Source organism: Eptatretus burgeri, chromosome 14 (genome assembly GCF_056783735.1).
Source record: "Eptatretus burgeri isolate ZD-2024b chromosome 14, Ebu_testis_v1, whole genome shotgun sequence".
Lineage (NCBI taxonomy): Eukaryota > Metazoa > Chordata > Myxini > Myxiniformes > Myxinidae > Eptatretus > Eptatretus burgeri.
In genome coordinates this window covers 45440305-45465944 of record NC_140974.1, presented here as the reverse complement: position 1 = coordinate 45465944, position 25640 = coordinate 45440305, and the positions used below count along the sequence as shown (strand labels likewise).

Here is a 25640-nt window from a genome sequence, read left to right as displayed (position 1 = left end):
GTGGAGGGGTAGCCGTAGCCAGAGGTATTCCTGGGGATGTCGGGAGTGAGGGCAGTGCATGGAGAGTGAGGAATATAGTCTTTGATGAAGAGAGCAACACCTCCACCAGGACGAGGATCAGGTCTGTCATACCAGAGGAGGGAGTAACCAGGGAGAGATACAAGGGAGTCAGAGACGTCCTGAGGGAGGAAAGTTTCTGTTAGGCAGACTATGTCTTGTTTGTCAGTGCCAATTTGGATGGAAAGATCTGTAAGGTTTGGGCTAAGGCCCACACTGTTTATGAAGAGGGAGGGAGGAAGCTTTGGGTGCAGGGGAGGGGGAGGGTAGGGCAGGGGAGGAGGGGGTGGGGGGTGGTAAGGAGAGTTGTTGAAAGAGTGTGGGGGATTGCAGAAGAGCAAGGAGAGGGGGCTGGATGAGGAGGAGAAAAGGCTCTTTGGTGCTGGGTTGAGGTTCAGTGGGGAGTAATAAGAGAGGGGGCAGAAGGCAGTTGAGGATTTGAGGAGGTGGAGTGATGAGATGAGGGTGAGAGGGCAGGGGGAAGGAGGCAGCGTTGTGGATGTGAGTGGGGGGTGAACTTTGAGAGGGGTGAGTGAGGGGGTTGAATGGAGGGAGATGGGTGGGATGGGGAGAGTTGAGGGAGAAAGGTGAAGGGGGGGGGGGAGTTTTTGAGAAAGGAGATAGAGGAAAGCTTGGAGGGGGACTCTTGTGATGGTTGCTTTGACAGGGAGGGGTGAGAGGGGTGAATTGGCACTGAAGTTTGAAAAAAAAGAATGGTTGATGGAAAGCAAGCATGTATCACAAACTGGAGTTTTTTTTAGTTTTGTCCAGGTCCAGGAGACGACCCGTCCAGAATCGTGCCCAATAGCGAAGGAGACTGCTTCGGCAGCACCAACGCTCTGCACAGAGTATGGTCCCAATGGATGGATGGATGGAAGGAACCCATATGGTGACCGGTCGGCAGAAGGCACTTTTAATGCAAAAAGGAGAATAGGACATTGATATCAGATAATTGGAGTGTAGACGTGCAAAATAACCATGGGAACAAGATAAAGCTGGGTGAAGATAATGTTACAATGTTTCTGCTTTTTGGGCATGTGAATTAAATAGCAAATAAGACATTTCCTACTTTACTTATTTAATGTATGAGCCTCACCCTCAAATCCACGTGGGCAGATGCAGCTGTATCGATCTCTTTCATTAAGGCAAGTGGCACCATTCTGACAGGGGTAGGAGGCACACTCATCAATTTCCACGTGACAACGTGCCCCTTGGAATCCCGGCACGCAATAGCACTGGTAGCCATGTGGAGTTGGTCGACATTCGGCACCATTCCGACAGGGTGATGGGTTGCACGAATCCAGTGATGCATTTCTCAATTTTATTTTATTGTATGTCGTGATCTCGTCCATAATGTCAGATTGATCACTCTTCGGATTAGTCGAGCCAGAGGCAGCATTGTGATCTGTGTTGAAATGGGTAGCAGCTGCGTTGGAATTGTAAAATGTTGCAGTGGTGGAAATTTCTGGATGGTCCACGCTGTTGTTATTCAGGACCAGGGAAATATTTCTTGAGGAAGGTGAAAGTTCTCCTTGAGGGTGGGTCGAATTTGAGTGCGAATTCTCCGTGAAGATAAAAGATGTATTGGGAGGTATGATGAAAGATGAAGAGTTTTCAGCAGTGGTGAACCTCGGTATTCCTGCAAAGAACAAGGCATGAAGCAAACAAGGTGCCAATGTGGACCAATGGTCTTCATCAATTAATTAATTATCTCAAGTCCTTTCAAAACCATCACTGTATACAGACTAACGTAACTCAAAAACACCATCTTTCTGTTCTCACCATTCTTGTGGAAAATAAGGAAATTTATCAGTGTTTAAATATTTCAAGAAAACTTTAACTTTATTTTTTTTAAACATTTAATCAGCACTTAGCTCGTTAAAAAAAAAAATAATAAAATTGGAATTATGTTCATATCCAGTTAACTGAGTTGGCCTGTTTGTCTCATTAAGAATGTAGTCGCTCATTATGCTGGATTCAGTGTTGAAATTAATTTGGGATTTTGTCAACTAAAAGTTATAAGAGCATGTTAACCGTCATGGGAAATGAGGTGCAGCTGAAGGTTCGAGCATGAGCCCTTCATCTATCTATAATTCCAGCAATCTGTGTGTGTGTCTGTGTGTGTCTGTGTGTGTGTGTGTGTGTGTGTGTGTGTGTGTGTGTGTGTGTCTGTGTGTGTGTGTGTCTGTGTGTGTGTGTGTGTGTCTGTGTGTGTGTGTGTGTGTGTGTGTGTGTGTGTGTGTGTGTGTGTCTGTGTGTGTGTCTGTGTGTGTGTGTGTGTCTGTGACCGCTGTTTCTCGACAACCACTGGTCCGATCTGATTGAAACTTTCCAGGTATATTGATTGCTGGGGACCTGACGATGTGCCTTTTCAAGGTTTGATATTAATCGGACAAGTGGTTCCCAAGTTATGGCCATTTATTTATCAAACCAATGACAAGACACGTTGTTGCGTGGGCGTGGCCAATGGGGGAAGGGAAGCTCAGCCGCGTTCCCCATTTCAGGTTACAACGTACGGGCTTCCGCATAATGATGACTTCGTGTATTCTAATAATTTCTCGATTTCTTATGCGCATTTATAGATAAACACAATGTCCCAAGTTGTGATCGTTTTCATATGAGACGGTGCATAAATTTCGGTAACATCAGAGTGAGCTGGTGTACTCCGAACCAGGAAGTAATTTTTTTTCTCTTCTCTTCTCTTTTTGTTTTTCCTTGCGACGACATTGCGAAAAGGCAAAATACGTTGGCGCTAATTGAATAATTGGCCATTAAAACAAAATTGCGAATAATCGTAACTGCGATATGCGAACTTCCGGGCAACCCACGTACGGGCACGCGAGAGTGAAGAAACGGCCTGTGTGGTTGTTGTTTCTTGCTCGCGGTTTGAATATTTGTTTATTATTATTATTATTGTTTTTTTTTTCGGGCACGTACTAGTTAGAGCAAATGACGAAATTTGGGTGGAGGGAGGATTTACATCGTGTTTTTTTTTTAGGTCTTGAAATGGAAATGTTTGCTTGGATTAAAGCACAGGCATGGCAACATTTTTGTGAACAATTAAAAGTTCCTGGTCGAAGGTCAGATTATATAAGTGAATTATTGTCACATTTACAAGAAATAAAGAGGCAGTTCTCATTTCATTGTAGTCACAGGATGATTCCATAATAACTTGAAATTCCTCTGAATAATGTTCTTGGTGGGGAGGTTACTTTGACGGGAAGGTAATTTCTTTGCTCAGTCTGGCTCTGAAGGTTGTATAGACGTCTGCCCGATGCGGACACAGGTAGCTCCATGTTTGGCAAATAAATATCATGCTGTGGTCCAATACAATGCTCAGTGTTGTCCAATGCAATGCTCAATGTCTGATTGTAATGTTCTGTATTGTCCAAGGCGATGCTTGCCGTGGCCTGATGCCATGCGATGCGGTCCGACACCATGCGATGCGGTCTGACACCATGCTCGTTCTTGTCCGATGCCATACTCGCTGCGGTGTAATGCCATACTTGATATGGTCAGATGCCATGCTCGTTGTTGTCTGATGCCATACTCGTTATTGTCCGATGTCATACTCACGGCAGTGTAATGCCATGCTCGATGTGGTCTGGTACAATCTTCGGTGTGGCCTGAATCAATGTTCGGTGTGGTCCGATTCAATAGCTGGAATCATGCTGGAATAACCATGCCCAGCATAGAAATTATACATCTCAACAAACCTTGATTTAAAATCCGAATCATCATTGCAGAAATTGCAAAGCCTAACGATTCAGCACGGGAAATATTGAAGGATAATGAATATAACAAATAACTGTGTAAATATCCCTCAGATGGGAATCAACAGTGCTGGTCATGCACTTGCCCTTTACCGAAAGAATAATATCTGAACTCTTCGAGGCAAAAGCAAGAAGATGGCATGAACAAAATCAATGAATTTGTCTCCATGTTGCAGTTGAATAGTCCTTGATAAGTGTCTTCATTGTTACGTCTTGTGCTGCATTGTTGAACACCATTTGTCTGCAAAAGCACCACTAATAAACAATTTATCACACCCTGAGCTTGCTGTTTCTTCTTTTCATCATTTCCCCCTCATGAAAATTTTCAATGTAATGTCAACTATGCAATGTAAATTTGTGGTCTATTATTTGGACTAATTTATTTCCCCCAATGAGATGTTTATGTGAAGAGTAATGCGAGGTTCATGGTAGATGATGTAAATTAAACACAGGACAAGGACAAGAAGAGAGATCAGTGTGCATTCACATTCATTCCAAGGACATTAGAAAAGAATGAACAAAATGAAACTGCAGATGGAATGTTACAATACACTGCAATATGAGACTCCTTTTCAAATTTGTGTCAATGGATAAGATAAACAATAGCATCGAGAGGCATAAAATATTGGATTTAGTAACGATGTCCTCCTCAAGGGACTATTGTCTTCTGCAAATATAATGGTGTCTCTTCGGTGGTAGATAGATTACCAGAACTCAATCATAGAACCATTAACGTTGTGTCATAATGAGACAAGTCATGATCTTCAACAGATGGAAGGATGACATTTTAGGAACGACCCATGATGTGGATTCTCATAAAAGTGGGACTTATTGAGGATTGTGTGACGTCAGAGGAAACTCTTTCACCGTGACGTTAATTGCTTGGCATAGCATTTACATTAATTTTGACAAACATTCTGGATTAAGAAAAGTATTTCACAGCAATTGAATTTACAATGTTTGCGGATTATATTTCTCAAGGACGAATGAGAAATTGCAGGAATTTTCATTGAGAAACACAAGGAGTCATTATCATGATGTAGCTAAACTCTTCCCAAATCCTGGATATCATTCTTGTTGCTTGGTCAATTTTGCTCAACATTTACACATGTGTTCATAATACCTGTGGGCAGGTCATGGGTGCAAAATAAACTTGCCCCTTACCACCCTCCCCCCACCCCCAACCACTCTTGAGGATGGGAAAACAATGGCTAAGTTAGGATGTGTGTGTGTGTGTGTGTGTGTGTGTGTGTGTGTGTGTGTGTGTGTGTGTGTGTGTGTGTGTGTGTGTGTGTGTGTGTGTGTGTGTGTGTGTGTCATTGGTTATTATCTCCATATGCAGGTTTTAGAAAGTGTAACAAGAGCCCTCACAAGTCTCAAAGTATCTACCCCTTCATGTGTACGTGTGTGTGTTTGTACGTGTGTGTGCACATATGTATATATATATATATATATATATATATATATATATATATATATATATATATATATATATATATATATATATATATATATATATATATATTGTTGTGGTTACCAAATTCGCAAACCACCATTCAGGTCCCTTAGGTGAGATATCTCGGTAAGTATATGTGTAGTTAGGCCCAAACCCGTTGTCTCGAGGGAATAAATGTCATTCATGAGGGCTGCGACTCTTCAGGATAGCCGTTTTTCTTTTACTATCTTTATTTTGGACCAACCGCCATGATTACCACCGCCAACCGCGTCTCAACAGTCATCACAACATCAACCACCCACCGCGGCGCCGCTTCACCACAACAGCCACGACCTTTTACCGTCACACCTCGCAACCGTCGCATCGCCACCGTTCTTGCGCCGCTTGTGGGTACCGGTATTGGACTCGTGCAGGGCGCGCGCCGAACAGCGTGTACAAAACCACGGATTTTCCGCTCCAAAAACGGATCAAAAACGACACACGCCCACTTTTGTTCCGTCCAATCGGTGAGCGAGGGGCGATTTGGCCCCGCCTCCAGGGCGTTGGAGGGCGGTCGCTATATGCAAATTCATGGATCAAAATGCATTCACGCCCACTTTTTCTCGGGCCAATGGGGAGCGAGGTGAAAGGTCGAAGGCAGGGGGTCAAAGGCGAAGCCACGGGGCTGATATAAGCGGCTGCGTTCGTCAGAAAAGGGTCGTCGTCGTCGTGTGCGTTGGAGTTGAGTGCAGTTGGGAAGTTCGCAGGAGGAAGAGTTCGGAGTTGGAGTTGGAGTGAAGAGGACGGAGCTGTGGAGAGGCGGCGGCGGCGAGGGCAAACGAGGGGGTGCTCGCGTCGGTGCCGGGAGCTGCACACCAGGGAGGCCGATGGCGCGACCTGGTCGAGGTGGAGACGCTCGTCGCGGGACCCGAGACAGAGTAAAAATCCTCCTTTCCCCGAGCATCAGCAACCCCCTCCTGTTTCCCCCCGCGCTGAGATAGTGCGACCAAGGGGGCCCCCTTCCCACCCCCTACCAGACACTGTCCGTGAGGCCCGCGGAGTTGAGGCACCACCGCCGCTCCGCGTCTCATCACCAGACGGGTAGGCCCGACCCGGTCTCGGCCTCAGGCCCGCCTCATCCTTGAGGGTGTTCTTTTTCTTGGTTTTGGGTATGTGTTGTCGGCGCCGTCTGTGAAGTAGAATTGTATAAGTGTTGCCGTGTGCTCGGTAATCGGTATTAGCTCTGCATTGTGTCTTCGCTTTTACATTTTCTTTTTGTGTAAAATTGCATTGTGTTTCTCTTCTTTTCTATGTGCTTTTGGTGGAATTGTATATGTGTGCTTTCCGTTCATCGCGAATAAATGTGCTTTGTGTTGAACTGTTTCCCGCTTTGCTTCGTCATTTCTTTCATTGAATCCTCATCTTGCTTCACGTAAAGGGTTGGTAGTGGGCTGAATACGCCCGATAATTAATCGAACCGTCGAGGTCGACGAATAACACCGCTCGGTTATCCCGATAGTACGGAACGGGTCGCTTAAGTGGCCCGTGTCCGAAGTCGACCTGCGGCGATGTGCGATCGCCCGGTCTACCCTCCGTGTGGGTACTTAGGTAGGTCGAATTTGGCGAGCAACCCTATCCCACGCGGGGGCCGATTGGCTCGATCGCGGTGAGACCGAAAGGTCCACCCGTGACTGGTTCCCGGCGTTAGTCCGAGAGGGTCACGACTGGATTGTCCGTCCGGTGGGTGACGTGCCGCGATTCGAGTTACGTGGCCGTCGCACGCCGGCGGGCGCGAATCTGTAACAATATATATATATATATATATATATATATATATATATATATATATATATATATACTATATATATATGTATATTATCAGGTCAGGTATGGGAGCATGCGCCAAAGCAGCGCGTCGCTGCGTCCACTTTCCACCAGTACTCCAGGGGCCTCCGTCTGGTCATCCCCCAGGCAGATGCCTGGCCCATCCCCATCTCCTTGAGATGCCGATCAACCTGCTGAAACCACGAGGCACATGGTCGGCCCATTGGCCTCCTCCACTCACGAGACTCCCTCGTTGAAAGAATCTGGTGAGCAGGATCTGGTGTTACCTCAATTATCATTGGAGTCAGCTTATTGGACACGGCCACAGCAACTCCTTGGGCATGGTAACCATCAGAGCGACCAGACCAATATTAGGTGTAACCACCCACCATTATCTCGCCGCAATCCGGTCTCCAAACCTCAGAGAGAGCTACAATACCGATGGCCAAATGCTTGAGCTCAGATTATAACAGAGACAGGTGATCATCCACTCTTAGGGATAGGACATTCCAGGCAACCACCCGAAGGGACCGCCTCAGGTTAACCCAAGGAGACCGCCGTCTGGTGGACGACACCTCAGCACCACTCCGACACACTCTCTCGCAATCTGACCCGTAATGTTTCCCCTTGGTTTCTCTCCTATCATCAAAGATTGGGGGTCCCGAAGGCTTTGCCCCAATCCCATCATCCGGTGAGCTGCCTTGCGAAGGGAAGCTGCACAGGAGGTACTCCCACGGAGTGGGTTTTCAGATTTTTTTGCGTTTTTGTGTTTTGCGGAATGAAGGGTTTTACGGTGGCCGGAGTGCAAATCCTGCCACCAACCTCCTAATAAAAAAGTAACCCAACTGCAGGAGGACGTCCGCAGACACAGTTGGGCACTAGATATGGATGGCCGTTGGCTCACAAGGAGCTCCTCCGCCCTTTGACAGGTTTTGTTCTTAATCCTGCTGGGTGTCCATATCCAAACACCCTCCTCACCAGAAAACCTGGTGGGGGAGACGGTTTAGTCGCCGACAACCCGACCATGGAACAGGTTAGTACAGGTTTACATGATACCTGTAGCAAGTTACAGATTTAATCTGGCCTGACCTGACAACTGGACCTATGTATACATGATACAGCGAGGAACGTGGATAACCAAGAGATGAGCTGAGGCTGAACACCATACAGTGGGAGTTTCATGAGGAGACCTTTGTTCCACACTCTGTCAAAGGCTTTGCAGATGTCCAGCACCTCAACTCGACTTTCTCCGTCGTATTTTTAACCTCCGCCATCTTCGAAGATGGATGGAGGTTACTGTTTTCACCCCTTTCTGTTTGTTTGTTTGTTTGTTTGTGAACAGTATTACGGAAAAACTCCTCGATGGATTTCGACGAAACTTGGTGGGGGGATTAGGTATGGTCCAAGGATCATGCCTTTAAATTTTGGACTTGGTCCCCCCCCCCAAAAAAAAATTGTTAGAGAAATTTTTTTTTTTTGCATTTCTACATGTTTTAAGTGATTTCCAACCCCCCCCCCCCCCAAAAAAAAAAAATAGAGAATTTTTTTTTTCATTTCTACGTGTTTTAAGTGATTTCCAACCCCCCCCCCAAGAAAATTTTTTTTATTTTGGCATTTCTACATGTTTTAAGTGATTTCCAACCCCCCCCCCCCAAAGAAAAAAAAAATATTTTGGCATTTCTACATGTTTTAAGTGATTTCCAACCCCCCCCAAAAAAAATTGTTAGAGAAAAAAAAATTTTGCAACTTTTTTTTTTAAACAAAATTTCGATTTTTTTTTTTTTGCATTTTTACATGTTTTTAGTGATTTCCAACCCCCCCCCCCCCAAAAAAAAATGTTGGAGAAAAGAACTATAACTCTGTCAGCACTGTTAACATCATATTTAATGAATAAGATATAAGGTTCACTTGAGTGACCCAGCAGTATTGGTGGCGGAGGTTTTGCACTCTACCGAGTGCTCCCCCTCTAGTTACAGCTGTATTTGGTAACTTTAAAAAAAATTATCACTTTTGTCTTAAAAACTCCTGTACTAATTAATGCTAATTTGCAGAGAAAAATCATCGTACAAAAAAAAAACAACTCAAAAACTCCAGTTCATTATGTATATACTGTGTGGGGATGAAAACATGCATCGACTTGAGCTTCACATTCCTGTGTCAGGCCTGTTATAGTGCATCAAATCACAAAACAACCATGACTTCTTGGAAAAGAAACATAACTACGTGCGTTGAGTCGGCACTGCCTCAAGTGCATTCCAGTTGTACATTTGTTCTCAAAAGTATTGATCTCAAATAGTTATTAGGTTTTAAAATGAAAAATGCAACACTAAAACAATGTTATATACCATAAACGAGTCGTTCTGATTGATGAATGACACAAGGAACACTTTAATGTAGGAGGAGGCCTTTAGGTCCTTCAAACCTGTGCAATTCTGCCAACACTCATATACCCGTCTATCCCCGCTGCTTCTATTCTAGAGGTACCGATCCGATTCGACTTTAAATCCATCCACTGCTCTGCTGCCACCACCTTTCCAGGGAGACCATTCCATGTATTAACTACTCTCTGAGTGAAAGACCCTGGCCTTATTACCAACTTGACTCTCATCTTCTTGACTCTGAAACTGAGTCCTCTGGCTCTGCACTTATTCCTTCTATACCCTTCATTATCTCAAAACATCTACATCAGATTTCCTCATAATTGCCTCTTTTGGTAAAGGACACGTCTTCATGTAATAAGTCCCCTTCGTTGAAGTTTCTATCGTGTAAAGAATTTGGGGAATTTGGGGGTAAACTCGAAAGTTGTTCAGATATTGAGGTTGGTGTTTGTCGCTGTGTGGGAGCAGTGAGACTTCAGTACTCGTGAGAGTGTAGGAGTGGGAGCCAGACAAGGAAAATAATGAAGACATTTTCTTTGGTGATAAGGAGCTGAGAAGAACGGTTAAAAAAAAGTTTTAGATATTGCGTATAATGATCTTTCCTTTGAGGATGTTTCACGGAAGTTTGGAGGGCAAGGATTAAGTTATTAAATGGCTTTATAAAAATCTTACTGAAGCTAAATATCTACAAAATATTTGTGTTGGAAAGTGAGAATAGTGTATTGAGGTAAATAAATGGAAAGAGTAGCTTGGCTGATATTTAGGAAAGAATGCTGAAGCAATTTGCTTGACGAGTCAGGAATTAAGCCATGATGAGAAGAGTAAAGAAATTACTCCTTTATCACACTTTTTGAAACAAAGATATGCAAATAATTTTGACTTAGAAGGCCATTTGGCCAAACATGCCTGCAATATATACATATATACATTATACATATATATAAATATATACATATATATATATAAATATATATATATATATATATAGAAATATATACATATATATATATATATATATAGAAATATATACATATATATATAAATATATACATATATATATATATATATATATTGTTGCGGATTTCGCGCCCGCCGGCGTGCTGACGGCCACGTAACTCGAATCGCGGCACGTCGCCCACCGGACGGACAATCCAGTCGTGACCCTCTCGGACTAACGCCGGGAACCAGTCACGGGTGGACCTTTCGGTCTCACCGCGATCGAGCCAATCAGCCCCCGCGTGGGATAGGGTTGTTCGCCAAATTCGACCTACCTAAGTACCCACGCGGAGGGTAGACCGGGCGATCGCACCGCGCCGCAGGTCGACTTCGGACACGGGCCACTTAAGCGACCCGTTCCGTACTATCAGAATAACCGAGCGGTGTTATCGTCGACCTCGACGGTTCGATTAATTATCGGGCGTATTCAGCCCACTACCAACCCTTTACGTGAAGCAAGATGAGGATTCAATGGGAGAAATGACGAAGCGAAGCGGGAAACAGTTCAACACAAAAGCACATTTATTCGCGGCACACGGGAAGCACACATATACAATTCCACCAAATGCACACAGAAAAGACACAATTCAATTTACACAAAAAGCAAATGTAAAAGCGAAAACACAATGCAGAGCTAATACCGACTACCGAGCACACGGCAACACTTATACAATTCTACTTCACAGACGGCGCCGACAACACATACCCAAAACCAAGGAAAGAATACCCTCAAGGATGAGGCGGGCCTGAGGCCGAGACCAGGTCGCGCCTACCCGTCTGGTGATGAGACGCAGAGCGGCGATGGCGCCCCAACCCCGCGGGCCTCGCGGAGGGTGTCTGGTAGGGGGTGGGAAAGGGGCCCCCTTAGTCGCACTATCTCAGCGCGGGGGGAAACAGGAGGGGGTTGCTGATGCTCGGGGTATAGAGGATCTTTATCATGTGCGACGAGCGTCTCCACCTCGGCCAGGTCGCGCTGTCGGCCTCCCTCGGGTGCAGCTTCCTGCACGACGCGAGCACCCCCTCGTCTGGTGTCGCCGCCTTTCCACAGCTCGTCCCCTCCGTTCCGACTCCAACGCACACGACGAGCAGCTCCACCGCCCGCGAAGTCTTGACCCTCTGCTTCCGACTCTCCTACTCTCCGCCTCTGGACTCTCCGACTCTCCGCCTCTCGACTCTCCGCCTCTCGACTCTCCGACTCTCGACTCTCCGCCTCTGGACTCTCCGACTCTTCCCTACTCTCCGCCTCTGGACTCTCCGACTCTCCTCTTCTACTCTCCGACTCTGGACTCTCCGACTCTCGACTCTCGACTCTCCTGACTGACGAACACGGTCCTTTTATCCCCCCGTAGCTTCGCCTTTGACCCCCTCCCTTTGACCTTTCACCTCGCTCCCCATTGGCCCGAGAAAAAGTGGGCGTGAAGGCTTTTTGATCCACAAATTTGCATATATCGATCGTCCTGGAGGCGGGGCCAAATCGCCCCTCGCTCACCGATTGGACGGCAAAAAGTGGGCGTGTGTCGTTTTTGATCCGTTTTTGAAGCACAAAATCCGTGATTTTGTACACGCTGTTCGACGCGCGCCCTGCACGAGTCCAACACCGGTACCCACAGCGGGGCAAGAACGGTGGCGATGCTACGGTTGCGAGGTGTGACGTGAAGGTCGTGGCGGTTGTGGTGAAGCGGCGTTGTGGTTGGTGGTTGATGTTGTGGTTGTGGTGGTAATCATGGCGGTTGGTCCAAATTAAAGATAGTAAAAGAAAAACGGCTATCCTGAAGAGTCGCAGCATGCATAAATGACATGTATTCCCACTAGACAACGGGTTTGGGCCTAACTACACATATACTTGCCGAGATACCTCACCTAAGGGACCTGAATGGTGGTTTGCGAATTTGGTAACCACAACAATATATATAAATATATACATATATATTTATATATATATATATATATATATATATATATATATATATATATATATATATGTATATATTTTCAGTTTAGCGTAAAATTGCATGAATCCATAATGAGTTCTCCAACCTATAATTGAACAAAGAATGACTCAACACCTTGGTCAGCAACACCAAATAAGATGTGCCTCTGCTGACCTTTCTCAAGCATGAAGAAAATAATTCTAAATCCCCTTATTAAGCTGAAGGAGGGGGTGGGCCAGGCCAGACAAACCAATAAAGCCGTGCCCCTTAAACTCAAACTCGTGACCTTCAAGCATTAGTTCATGAAATCAAACAGCCTGACAGAAATGCTGTGGGGTGGAGAGGTGTGTGCTTCGGTTGGGGGAGAAGGGGAGGGGGCATGGTGGACACATAATTAGGGTAATGTAATCATTTGTAATTCTTACGATAATTCATGGACCGGTGTTTGTGTTTTTGTGGGTTTGTTTGTCGGGCTACTCCTCCAACAGTTCTGGCGCAATTTCATCCAGACTTGCTACAGAGGATTAGCATAACACCATTTAATGTATAGGGGTGTTTTTATCTTTGTCGGTGGTGTTGGGGCGTTGGGGGGGGGGTGATATGTAAGTTCTCAATGTAAATATGTATCATGTAACGCCGCCTCCAGGTGATGGAGGGTATTACAAGTCTCCACCATTTAATTGTTGCAGTTGTTACAGTGGAGGGTATTTCAAGTCTTGTCAGGTCTAGCCAGATCAGATCTGTGACCTGCTACAGGTATCATGTAAGTATGTACTAACCTGTTCCATGGTCGGGTTGTTGGTGACTAAACCGTATTCCTCACCAGGTTTCCTTGTGAAGAGGGTGTTTGGATATGGACACCCAGCAGGATTAAAAACAAAATCTGTCAAAGGATGGTGGAGCTCCTTGTGAGCAAATGGCCATCCATATATAGCGCCCAACTGTATCTGGGGACTTCCTCCTGGAGTTGGGTTACTTCTTATTCGGAGGTTGGTGGCAGGATTTGCACTCCGGCCACCGTAAAACCCTTCATTCTGCAAAACATTCTCAAAGCATAAAAAAATCTGAAAACCCACTCCGTGGGAGTACCTCCTGTGCAGCTTCCCTTCGCAGGGCAGCTCACCGGATTATAGGATTGGGACAAAGCCTTCGGGATCCCCAATCTTTGATGATAGGAGAGAAACCAAGGGGAAACATTACGGGTCAGATTGCGAGAGAGTGTGTCAGAGTGGTGCTGAGGTGTCGTCCACCAGACGGCGGTCTTCTTGGGTTAACCTGAGGCGGTCCCTTCGGGTGGGTGCCTGGAATGTCCTATCCCTAAGAGAGGATGATCACCTGTCTCTGTTATAATCTGAGCTCAAGCATTTGGCCATCGGTATTGCAGCTCTCTCTGAGGTTTGGAGACTGGACTGCAGTGAGATAATGGTGGGTGGTTACACCTACTATTGGTCTGGTCGCTCTGATGGTTACCATACCCAAGGAGTTGCTGTAGCTGTGTCCAATAAGCTGACTCTAATGATAATTGAGGTAACACCGGTCAACGAGCATATTATGAGACTAACGATTCGTCACTCCTTGGGTGTCATTTCCCTAGTCTCTGGTTATGCTCCGACTGAGGCGAGTGATCTCACCGTGAAGGACGCATTCTACGCCACGCTCGAGTCTGTGGTTGATCAGTGCCCGAGGCGAGATACACTTCTAATCTTGGGGTATTTCAATGCATCAACTGGAACTGACAGGGATGGTTATGAGATGTGTGTCTGTAACTGATAGGGATGGTTATGAGATGTGTGTCTGTAACTGATAGGGATGGTTATGAGATGTGTGTCTGTAACTGATAGGGATGGTTATGGGATGTGTATCTGGAACTGATAGGGATGGTTATGAGATGTGTGTCTGGAACTGATAGGGATGGTTATGAGATGTGTGTCTGGAACTGATAGGGATAGTTATGAGATGTGTGTCTGGAACTGATAGGGATGGTTATGAGATGTGTATCTGGAACTGATAGGGATGGTTATGAGATGTGTATCTGGAACTGATAGGGATGGTTATGAGATGTGTATCTGGAACTGATAGGGATGGTTATGAGACAGGTGTTGGTCTCCATGGGTCTGGAACTGTGACCAAAATAGCACTAAGTTCCTTGACTTTACAAGAAGTCATGGACAGGGTGGCCTGTTCATGGTTTCAGCGCTCACAAGCTCATTGCTGGACTTGGTATTCCAATGCTGGTAGTGTGGCAAAGGAGAACGACCATGTTGGTGGTCGCTGGAGGATGATCCAGAATAGCAGGGTCTACAGGAGTGCTCATTTCCTCAATACTGACCACCAGCTTGTTGTGGTAACTCTTAAGTTGCACCTTAAATCCAGGAGAGTGGCACCATCCCAGCCGAGGCTGGATGTTGGCAAGCTCAAGGATGAAGGGGGTAGCTGAGGAGTTTGTGAACAAGCTGAATGGACCTTTGGGGGGTCTGGGTGCTTTGGGAGATCCTGAAGAGTTGTGGAGTGCCTTCAAGACCACAGTCCTTGATGTTGCCGGTGGATGCCTTGGAACTCACCATCGGGCGAAGAAGAATTTTGTCTCTCAAGGGACACTGGATACCATTGACCAGAGTCGCAGGGCCAGTTAGAATGGCAGAGCTGAGCTGTTCAGGGAGCTGAGGTGTAAAACTGTATGTGTGCTCAGGGTGGACAAGGAGGCCTATGTGCGAGGAATCTGTGAGGGGGTAGAGCATCACCTGTGGACAGGTGATTCTCGTCCCGCTTACAGGGGAATTCATGTATTGCGTTCATCCAAGCCCATCCCTTGGTGTACTGCAGTTAGAGCAGAGGGTGGTAGGCTTTTCACAGATTAGTCTGAAGTGAAGGCCCGCTGGTCCGGTTACTTTGAGCGGTTGTACCAGGCTGATCCATCAGATATCTAGTTGGACGTCAGGGATGTTACAATCCCTGTTGCTGACCCTCCAATCAACTGTGGTCCAACTTTGCTTGTGGAAACACAGGCTGCTATGAACTGGTTGAAATGGGGTAAAGCTCCAGGGATCTGTGGCATCCATGCTGAGCTTCTCAAGGCTGGTGGAAATGCTGCACTCATGTCGTTGCATGCAGTTCTGTGCTCTGCCTGGAACACAGGCATCATCCCCACCTGACTGGAAGAGGGGCCTTGTTGTCCCTCTCTGGAAAGTGAAGGGTGATCACCAAGACTGCAACGACTACCGAGGGGTGACACTGCTCTCAGTGCCGAGCAAGGTCTTTGCTTGGATAATTCTTGATAAGGTTCATCACCATCTGCTTGAGCACCAGCGTCCAGAGCAGTCAGGCTTTAGACACCAAAGAGGTCAACGATTGACCGTATCCTTGCTCTTCGTGTCCTCACCGAATGCAGACGAGAGCTTCGGCAGGGGCTGCTTGCAGCCTATGTTGATCTCTGTAAAGCGTTCGATTCAGTGAATCGGGATGCCCTCTGGAGGATTCTTGGTCTTCGTGGGGTGCCACCAAAACTGATCGATCTGATGTCTGAACAATACTCTGGTACTGAGAGTGCTGTGAGATGTGGTGGTGCCATCTCTGACTTATTTCCAGTTGTTACTGGAGTTCGTCAGGGATGTGTACTGCCCCCACACTTTTCAGCACTTGTATGGACTGGATTCTGGGGAGGATGTCAGAGAGATCAGGCTGTGGTACATCATTTGGGAATGCCAAGATCTCTGACCTTGATTTCGCAGATGATGCAGTCATCTTTGCAGAGACTTCAGATATCCTTTTGGGGGCCCTCAAGGTGCTGAATGAGGAGTTGGAGCCACTGGGATTATGGGTTTCCTGGGTCAAAACTAAGATCCAGCCTTTCAATGACATCTTTGATGCTGCTGTTCTGTCTCTGCCTGTTTATGGCGAGGATGTTGAGGTCATGGAGAGATTCACTTACCTTGGCAGTGACATTCATGTCTCTGCTGGCTCTGAGCCAGAGGTCAACAGATGTCTGGGTCGGGCCTGGGGAGTCATAGATTCACTGGATAATGGGGTGTGGCACTGCCGTTACCTGTGCGGGAGGACGAAATTCCGAGTCTTCAGGTGCTTGGTGCTTCCAGTCTTGCTCTATGGATGTGAGACTTGGACTCTGACCAGGGATCTGAGATGGAGACTTAATTCCTTTGGTACCAGGTCTCTTCGGAGAATCCTTGGCTATCACTGGTCGGACTTTCTGTCCAATGAGTGGTTGCCGAGAGAGACGCAAATGAGATTTGTTACCTGCATCGTCCGTGAGCATCAGCTGCGGCTGTATGGACGTGTGGCTCGTTTTCCTGACTGGGTCCAGAAAACTTTTTGCGTCCAACTAATGCTGTGTTATGTCAGGTAATTGGGCAGCACTACTAGAAGGGGCGAAACCATAGCTCATCTGGAAGGATGGACTCTCTATTGATGCAGACTGCCTTCTTTGGGGTTGCCGAGTGATAATTCCACCTAAACTCCGTGGAAAATTATCAGTGAACTCCACAACACTCATCCAGGCATAGTCATCATGAAGGCTATTGCCTGAGCCCATGTTTGGCGGCCTGGTTTGGACAGTGACATTGAGTCCAGTGCACGCCATTGTTACACTTGTCAAGCCCATGCCAAGACACCGCCACAGTCTCCATTGGCCATGTGGTCGTGGCCATGAAAACCATGGTCCAGACTACACATCGACCATGCTGGTCAATTTCAAGGGAAGCTCTTCCTTATCGTAGTTTATGCTCACTCCAAATGGATTGAAGATCTTGTGGTGCCATCCTCATCCTCTGTTGTAACAATTGAAGCTCTATGTACCATGTTCGTGCAACATGGTATTCCAAACTCCATTGTATCAGATAATGGATCGCCATTTACAATTTTTGAGTTTCAGAACTTTTATAAAATGAATGGCATTAAGCACTACACATGTGCCCCCTACAAACCTGCCAGTAATGGTCAAGCCGAACGTGCTGTTCAGATCATCAAGAATGGTCTAAGTCGCGTCAAGGAAGGCTCCATTCAATCTCATCTAGCTCATGTGTTGCTCAACTACCGCTCGAGACCACATCAAACCACCGGTTGCTCACCTGCCAAGCTTCTGATGGGTCGTGAATTAACACGGTTATCATTAATGCACCCGGACGTAACGGTAGATGTCGAGAATAACAAGTATCGACAGAAACGTAATCACGACCAAACGTCTGTATACCGCAACTTCCAGATCAATGATCCTGTATACGTGTTGAACTCCGGATGTGGAACCAAGTGGTTATCTGGCATCATTATCGACAACATTGGTGAAATGATGTTTCTTGTGAAGTTGTGTGATGCATGCTTAAACATGTTCACCAACTCAGTTACGTCATGGAGAGCCAAACATTGAACTGGCTCAAGTGCCTTTGTCACCCACTCCTGTATTAACACCACCTGAGGTGTTTCCTCATCAAAGCTTTTCACCCATCAATGTTCCTGAACTCCTTCCCAACTCGGTACCCCTTATTGAGAAACTCACAGCAGTTGCAAGCAAGGACAGCCTCCACCAGCCCTCGTGTCGTGCCAGATCGTGTCGTATCTGTAAGCCTCCTGAGCATCTTGATTTGTGAGAAAAAAAAAAGAGAAAAAAAGGGGGGATTGGGGGATGAGATGTATCAGTAGTTTATGATAATGCATGCTTACATGGGTGCATCAGGGCGTGGTTAAGGGAGTCATGTGACCCTCCGATGTTCCGATGCTGTGCTGTGCTGTGCTGTGCTGTGCTGTGCTGTGCTGTGCTGTGCTGTGCTGTGCTGTGTTGTGCCAGTGTCCAAATTAAACATGTTGCTCCTACTTCAGAACCTTCGTCCCTGTCTATCGAGCACGTTACACTTACGAGGAAATTCTTGTGCGCAGCAGGAGGCCATTGGGCCCGTCAAAGCCTGCGCTGGTATTACCAACTTCTCGTCGTTTGTCCGTGCTCTATCCTTTAAAATGCTAAGTATCAAGCAAGGAAGCAGCACATGCCATTTTAACAATGTCTTTGAACCGTCGCCTCGCGGAACCAGAACGGAGCCTCGAACCATTGCACCACCGGAGCTGGTGTGCACTTCCTTCACTCCTACCTGGAGCTTCTCTAAAGGTCTTTCCTCACCACTCCAATAGATTATCTCAGCGACTGGTTGTTACCCTGACTGTTGGTGCAAATGTTGAAGCAAAATAACTATTTAATAACAAGCCTGCAATTTCAGTTTCATCACTAACCAACCTTACTCAACAAGCCCACACTTGTTACCTCTTCCACCGAAGGTGAAGGAGGTGATGTTTTCACCCCTCTCTGTCGAACATTTTTTCCAAGTATGTTGGTCAGTCGATTTTGTTATTCTGTCTGTTTGTCTGTCTGTCATCTATAGATCACAATTCTAAACCGATCGTCATGAAACTTTACCAAGTTGGGGAGGTAGTCTCAACTGAGAAACCTATTGATGTTGAGGTCAAAGGTCAAAGGTCATCTTGAGGTGTAATTTCTAAAATCCTCAATTTTCATCCAATTGACTTGAAATTTGAAGAGGATTTGCATGCATATCTGGTCACTGAATTCAGCCAGCAATTATTTTTGAGGTCCACATCGGCCAAAAGGTCAACAAAGGCCGAATTTCGAAAATCGTCAATTTTCATCCGATTGACTTGAAATTTGAAGAGGATTTATATTTCAGGTCACAGAATTTAACTAGCCAATTATTTTTGAGGTCAACATGGACCAAAAGGTCAACAGAGGCCCAAGGTCAAAAACTAAGGTAGTATTTCTAAAATCATCAATTTTCATTCGATTGATTTGAAATTTGAAGAGAATTTATATTTTAGGTCACTGAATTCAACCACCAATGATTTTCGAGATCAACATCGGCCAAAAGGACAACATAGGTCGAATTTCTAAAATTGTCAGTTTTCATCCGATTGACTTGAAATTTGAAGAGGAGTTGCATATTTGGTCGTTGAACTCAACGACCAATTATTTTTGAGGTCAAATTTGTTTTATGGATTTTGCAAGTGTCGTGCTCTGTACGACGGACGTCTTTTTGTTATGCTGTCTGTCTGGTTGTTTATCGCCTACAGGTCACAATTTTAAACCGATCATCATGAAACTTCACCAACTTGTACAGGTCGTCTCAACTGAGAAGCCTATTGATTTTGAGGTCAAAGGTCAAGGGTCATCTTGAGGTCAAATTTTTTAAATCATCATTTTTCATCCGATTGACTTGAAATTTGAACAAGGTTTGCAGGTTTCGTGGCTGAATTGGGAAACCAACTATTTTTGAAGTTAAGAGTTCAAAGGTCAACTCAAGGTGAAACTTCTAAAATCATCAATTTATATCTGAAAAATCATCAATTTTCATCCGATTGACTTGAGAATTAAACAACTATTGCATCGTACATTACTGAATTGGGAAACCAACTATTTTTGAGGTTAATAGTTCAAAGGTAAACTCAAGGTCAAACTCCTAAATTCATCAATTTTCAACTCAAAAATCATCAATTTACATCCTATTAACTTGAAAGTTGAACAGCATTTGCATTGTGCATCACTGAATTTGAAAACCAACTATTTTTGAGGTCAAAAGTTCAAAGGTCAACTCAAGGTCAAACTTCTAAAATCATCAATTTCAATCTGAAAAATCGTCAATTTTCATCCAATTGACCTGAGGTTTAATTGATTAAGAGTGTCAATTTTAATGTTAATGAAATGGACAATTCGATGTATCCATGGCAACCTTTTGAGAGGGGTGGGGGAGGGGTGGATTTTGCATTCCATGGTGGACAGGTGGACAGGTTTCCACAAAACTTGGTGGACAGGTTGGGTGTATGACCATGACGAATTGATTCGATTTTGGTGAAGATCCGATTCCGGATCTGGAGACAATAATTATTTAATTTTTTAAGTAATTCTTCACCATTGAGAGATTGTGCCAAAAATGATAAATACCTCTACCACCGAAGATGAAGGAGGTTATGTTTTCACCCCTTTCTGTCTGTCTGTTTGTTTGTGTGCAGGATATCTCAAAAAGTTGTGGACGGATCTGGATGAAATTTTGTGGACAGGTTGGTTGTGTGACAAGGACAAAATGATTAGATTTGGTGAAGATCGGGATCCGACTACAATTATTTCTTAAGTGATTCTTCACCCTTGAGAGATAGGGCTAAACTAATATATAGCACGATATCACAAAAAGTTGTGAACGGGTTCGGATGAAACTTGGTGGACAGGTTGAGTGTGTGGCAAGAACGAATTGATTAGATTTTGGTGAAGATCCGAATCCGGATCTGGAGACAAGAATTGTTTAATTTTTTAAGTGATTCTGCAGCATTGAGAGAGAAGGCCAAAAACGATATAGCACTGCACAGCATGATATTTCAAAAATGGATTTACCCAATACGTTCTCGTGGAACAGGCATTACGTGGCGGAGGTATGCGCTCTACCAAGTGCGCTTATCGTCTTGACCTGGTATTTTCCCACCCCTCTTTTTGAGTAACTCCCCAGGTTCTTCAATGCAGGAGGAGGCCGTTAGGTCTATAAAGACTGCACAATGATTGCCAACCAATGGTTGTTTGTCTGTGTTCTATCCTTGTATGTTGAGCATCAAGCAAGGAAGCAGCAAATACCATTTCTTAATGGTCTTAATTATGACTTGGCCAGGATCGTGCTCGATCAACCTCCTCGACCTGGACTCAAAGCAGGTGCTCTAACTATTTTGCCACAGTCTGATATGCATTTTTAAATGTCCCATATGTACTTTAAAAACTTCCTTCCTATTGTCTTTAATATGCCAGATTCGGTTGTGTAATGATTAGAGCATCTGCTCTGGGTCTGGGAGGTCAGTGGTTCAAACATGGTTCAAACCCTGGCTGAGTCTTTTAAAGTAGTATGCACTGCTTCCTTGTTTGATGCTCAACATTTGAAAGGATAAAGCTCAGACAAACAAGGATTCGGAGAGGGTAATGCATCTGGGTCTGTTTGTTTGTCTGTTTGTCCGCACAGAACTTTTGTGTTTTTCTCTGCAACCGCTTGTCGGATTGAGACGAAACTGTCACCATCGGTGCGACTACTCATGTAGAATATTGTAATTATAATTATGACGTCATGACAGCCATACGTGACATGTGACAGCCATATGGAAAAACTGAAAAACTTTGGACCTCTGTATCTCTGAAACCACACCAAAGAAAAAAATTGAAACTTGGCACAGAGCAAGTACTTCTCATGGGGAAAGAGTGATTTTTATGATGTCATAGGTGCCCTCGTTATGACGTCAGAACTGCATATGTAGAACGCCACATCCGATCAGTATGAAAAATTTTGAGGGTCATCTCGGGATAAAATGGTCCACAGAAAAAAATGATTGACGTCAGCAATGATTGACGTCATGCAATTCGGCAGCCATATTGTTTAAAAAAATAATAAAAAAAACCTTCAAAAATCTTCTTCTCTGAAGTTGCTGAACAGATTGAGGCAAAACTTTATAAGTATGACCGCCTGTCCATGAGGAACAAAATGTTCACACATATGATATCATTGGTCACATGGTTTGGCAGCCATATTGGATTTACCCTAAAACCTCTAAAAAAATCTTCTTCTCCAGAACGGCTGGACAAATTGAAGGGAAACTTCATACAAGTGTTTCCCAAGCCATGGATGTACAAGTGGAACATAGTTAGTACTCCTCATGGGGAATGAGTGTGGTATTTTTTATGACGTCAAAGGTGCCTTCATTATTACGTCATAATTGCATATGTTTAACGCTACATCCGATCTGTATAAAAAAATTTGAGGGTCATCTAGGGATAAAATGTCCCACAAAAATTTTTGATGACATCATTGGTCACGTGATTCAGCAGCTATATTGTTTTTTTTTAATAAGACCTTCAAAAATCTTTTCTGAAATTGCCGATAAGGTTGAGGCGAAACTTTACACGTATGACCGCCGATCCATGAGGAACAAAAGGGTCACACATATGATGTCATAGGTCATATGGTATGGCAGCCATATTAGATTTACCCTAAAACTTATGAAAATACACCACTCAAAAGAAGTCCTGGTGAAGGTTTGCAATCTCTGATTGCTCTTTTTCTTGTCTCTTTTGGTTTTCCAAGCTATCTTCTTAACGAACTTCTGTTTACCCATATAATGATCCAAGCTGATTTTAAGTCTTGGTATTTTGTACCTAATAAATTATTTCTGCTTTTCCTTAAGAGCATTCCTTACCTCCCTGCTCAACCACCTTGATGTCTGTCTATCTCGAGCTTTACGCTTTACACCTCACTGGACTATTCTTACTCTGTACAGTGCACATTTGGTTCTTGAACATTTCCCATTTCTCTGATGCTGATTGTATTACTCTTAAATTCTCTCACCTGTAGCACCTGCCTCTCTTCTTAGACAGACATACCCTCAAAGTTTGTCTTCCTTACATCTAACAGCTCTAGTCTACTATTCTGTTCCCTTTAGTCCCAATAAAGTTCTTGAACAGATGTCGATCTCCATCCTCACCTCGTTCAACACATTCCAACCCAGTAAAAGCTCATTTTATGTATCGGTGAAAGTTTTGGGAATATTTTAATTCAAAATACTGATACTTTGAGTAAGCCACGTTTTTTTTTTAAATGAACTTTGCGATTGGATGTATTTGCAATACAGCCTTCGAAGCACAAATCTTGGAGACATCAACAAGTGAAACAAAATGCAAGAAGTACAACTTTGTGGCACGCACTTATGGAGCATTTCATTCAAACACACACCATGGAAGAACATGGTTTTTTAAAATTTGAAACTTTCAACAGAAATGATTTGCTAAGAGATGAGAACTTAAAAAGAAGTATTTACAAAACATTCCCTGAGAGTTCCTTCCATGTTTCTCGAAAGATCACGCCGCAAACACACAATAAGCTGCGTGGGCCACGCCAACACACTCTGCATAACAAGTAGGGAGAAAAATGGGGGGGGGGGGTGTGAGGGAGCTGAGAGGGAGGGGTAAAGGATGGCATTGGGAGACTAAGACAGATACTATGAGTAATGTAGGGCATCAAATGTATGTATCGCGTAAAGTTCATTAATTCCATAACACCGGCTTGGTTCCATCGATGTGTCAAATATTCCAATGTCTCCTTCCCTTTGGTGAAAACTGTTGCTAACATCATTCACTCTCACACCAGTCACAGCCTTTCCACTATAGCTAGGCATTATCATGCCCTGCTAAGCCTCAAGTCTGTTTATAACCTCTTTGATCCCTACCGGATATCTCATTCGCTGTCAGACACAGAACTACAGGCCTCTTCAATACACCTGCACCTCATCTCCGATCAACGCAGCTTGCACACCTAATTCGCAGGATGTTTGATAGTAGGACAAACAGGCCAGCTTCAAGTTTCTGGTAAGCTTTTAAAGTAGCTACTGACAGCTGACATTAAATTGGATTAAAATGTTCAGTACAGATGTAACGTTCACATGGGATGCTGCATCATGGAGCAAGCCATACATTACTCGATATAATGAAGAACTTCGTCTTGATGATGAAGTCTCGTGTCGATTGACAGACAGATAGTAAGTCGAGAAGCTGAGATTTCAAGCATCAACTCTTCATCGGGTCTCTTTTGCCTTGACGAAGGGTTAATGTCCAAAACTTCAGACTCTCCTTGTTTTCCACAGAGGTGAGCATATGTCAACTAACATCCTGTTGGAGGTGTTGATTGTGTGTGTGTGTGTGTGTGTGTGTGTGTGTGTGTGTGTGTGTGTGTGTGTGTGTGTGTGTGTGTGTGTGTATGTGTGTGTGTGTGTGTGTGTGCAGTCTGAAAATTATAGAATCGAAAACGGATTGGCCAAGCTCCACCAAATTTTGCACGCGTACTCAGGGTACCTTGAGTCAGGTCATGGGCACAAAATAATCCCCCACTACCGACAAGGATATGGAGAAGACCTGATGTTTTCACCTGCACATAGAGAATAGCTCAAGTGGTTTAATCATTGACACCTTTTTCCCCCTCCTCGAGTGAATGGGTGTTAATATGATTAAAACGAGATCCGTCCATCTCTCTGTCACGTAAAAAAGAAGCAGGACCTCGGGCTTTAATGCAGCGGTTCCTGTTGTCATAGAATAATAAAAATAGGGAGAATGGCCCTGGTCTTACCTGGTAGAACTCACTGGTAGGCATGGATGACCCACAAAATAGGTAAATTAGCCGATGGTTTAAACAAATTGTGAAAGCATCATGCACAGCTGATTCCAACCAAGTTACATATAAATTGGGTGAATACTTTTTGAGAATAAGTCAAAAGTAGCGATCCTGGAATCGTAATGACCTTTGACATTTAAATTGACCTACCAAATATGCAATTTTTTAATGGGATTTGCGAAGTATCAGGAGGCTTTGGTCCTCAGAACTTCGACAAAGTTTGATGAAAATGGGACTTTTAGTTTTACCATCACGGGTGATGAAGTTTATGGTCACGTTTCATCAAAATTGTGTGTGTAGTTTCAGAGAAGAAAGCAAATACCTATTTTAGGGGGTCAAGACCCCCCCTACACTCCTTCAGACTCTGATTTTTTTATGCCATGAATAAACTTTATTACATCATGGGTGATGAAGGTTGTAGTCAAGTTTCATCTAAATTGAGCGTGTAGTTTTGGAGAAGAAGTTCCGAGTGCTTACATTCAGCCTGGTTCACCGACTAACAGACAGCGCACCTGAACAAGTTTTGTTCCAGAGGAGCTAAAAATGGTACCGTTGGAAAGCTCACAATCAATTTCTTTGGTTGGAAAGGTCATAACCTATTTACTTGAAGCAATACCTTGTGTCCACTTAATCATATAGATAGAAGCCTGCTTTAACAGTCAGTCAGATTTAAGAAGAGGAAGAAGTGAAAATTGTAGCAGAATGCAACGGTTCCAACAGTAACATTTATTATTCTGCAACAGCTGGAACCTTTGAGAAGTACCCAGAAGGAACACACAAACAACATTCACCCTCATGGAGGGGGGTATTGATACCATATTTCACGACTGGAGGGAGCGCGGGTATTATCAGTTGACTTAAATACACAATGGACTTATGGACACTTCAGGAATTATGGACCAAATTTCTGTTTAAATTTCCTCCTTAATCCATATATCTCTTTCATAAGTACATACTTAGGATTGTTCAAGTTAGAAACGTCAATTCATAAAATATGGATGCCTCGGCATGTCATAAACATTGCACCAAAATTCAATGGTGAGAATGTGTAT

General features: G+C 44.4%; 1 protein-coding gene across 2 annotated transcripts in view; it reads right to left on the bottom strand.

The window, feature by feature from the left end:
- LOC147013076 (protein crumbs homolog 1-like) overlaps positions 1-25640 on the bottom strand; it is a 91483-nt gene that overhangs the window by 59307 nt on the left and 6536 nt on the right. For both annotated transcript variants that reach the window (XM_085854609.1, XM_085854608.1), the window contains exon 2: positions 1154-1696. In XM_085854609.1, the coding sequence (XP_085710735.1) occupies positions 1154-1696 (543 nt within the window). The remainder of the gene's footprint in view (positions 1-1153; positions 1697-25640) is intronic.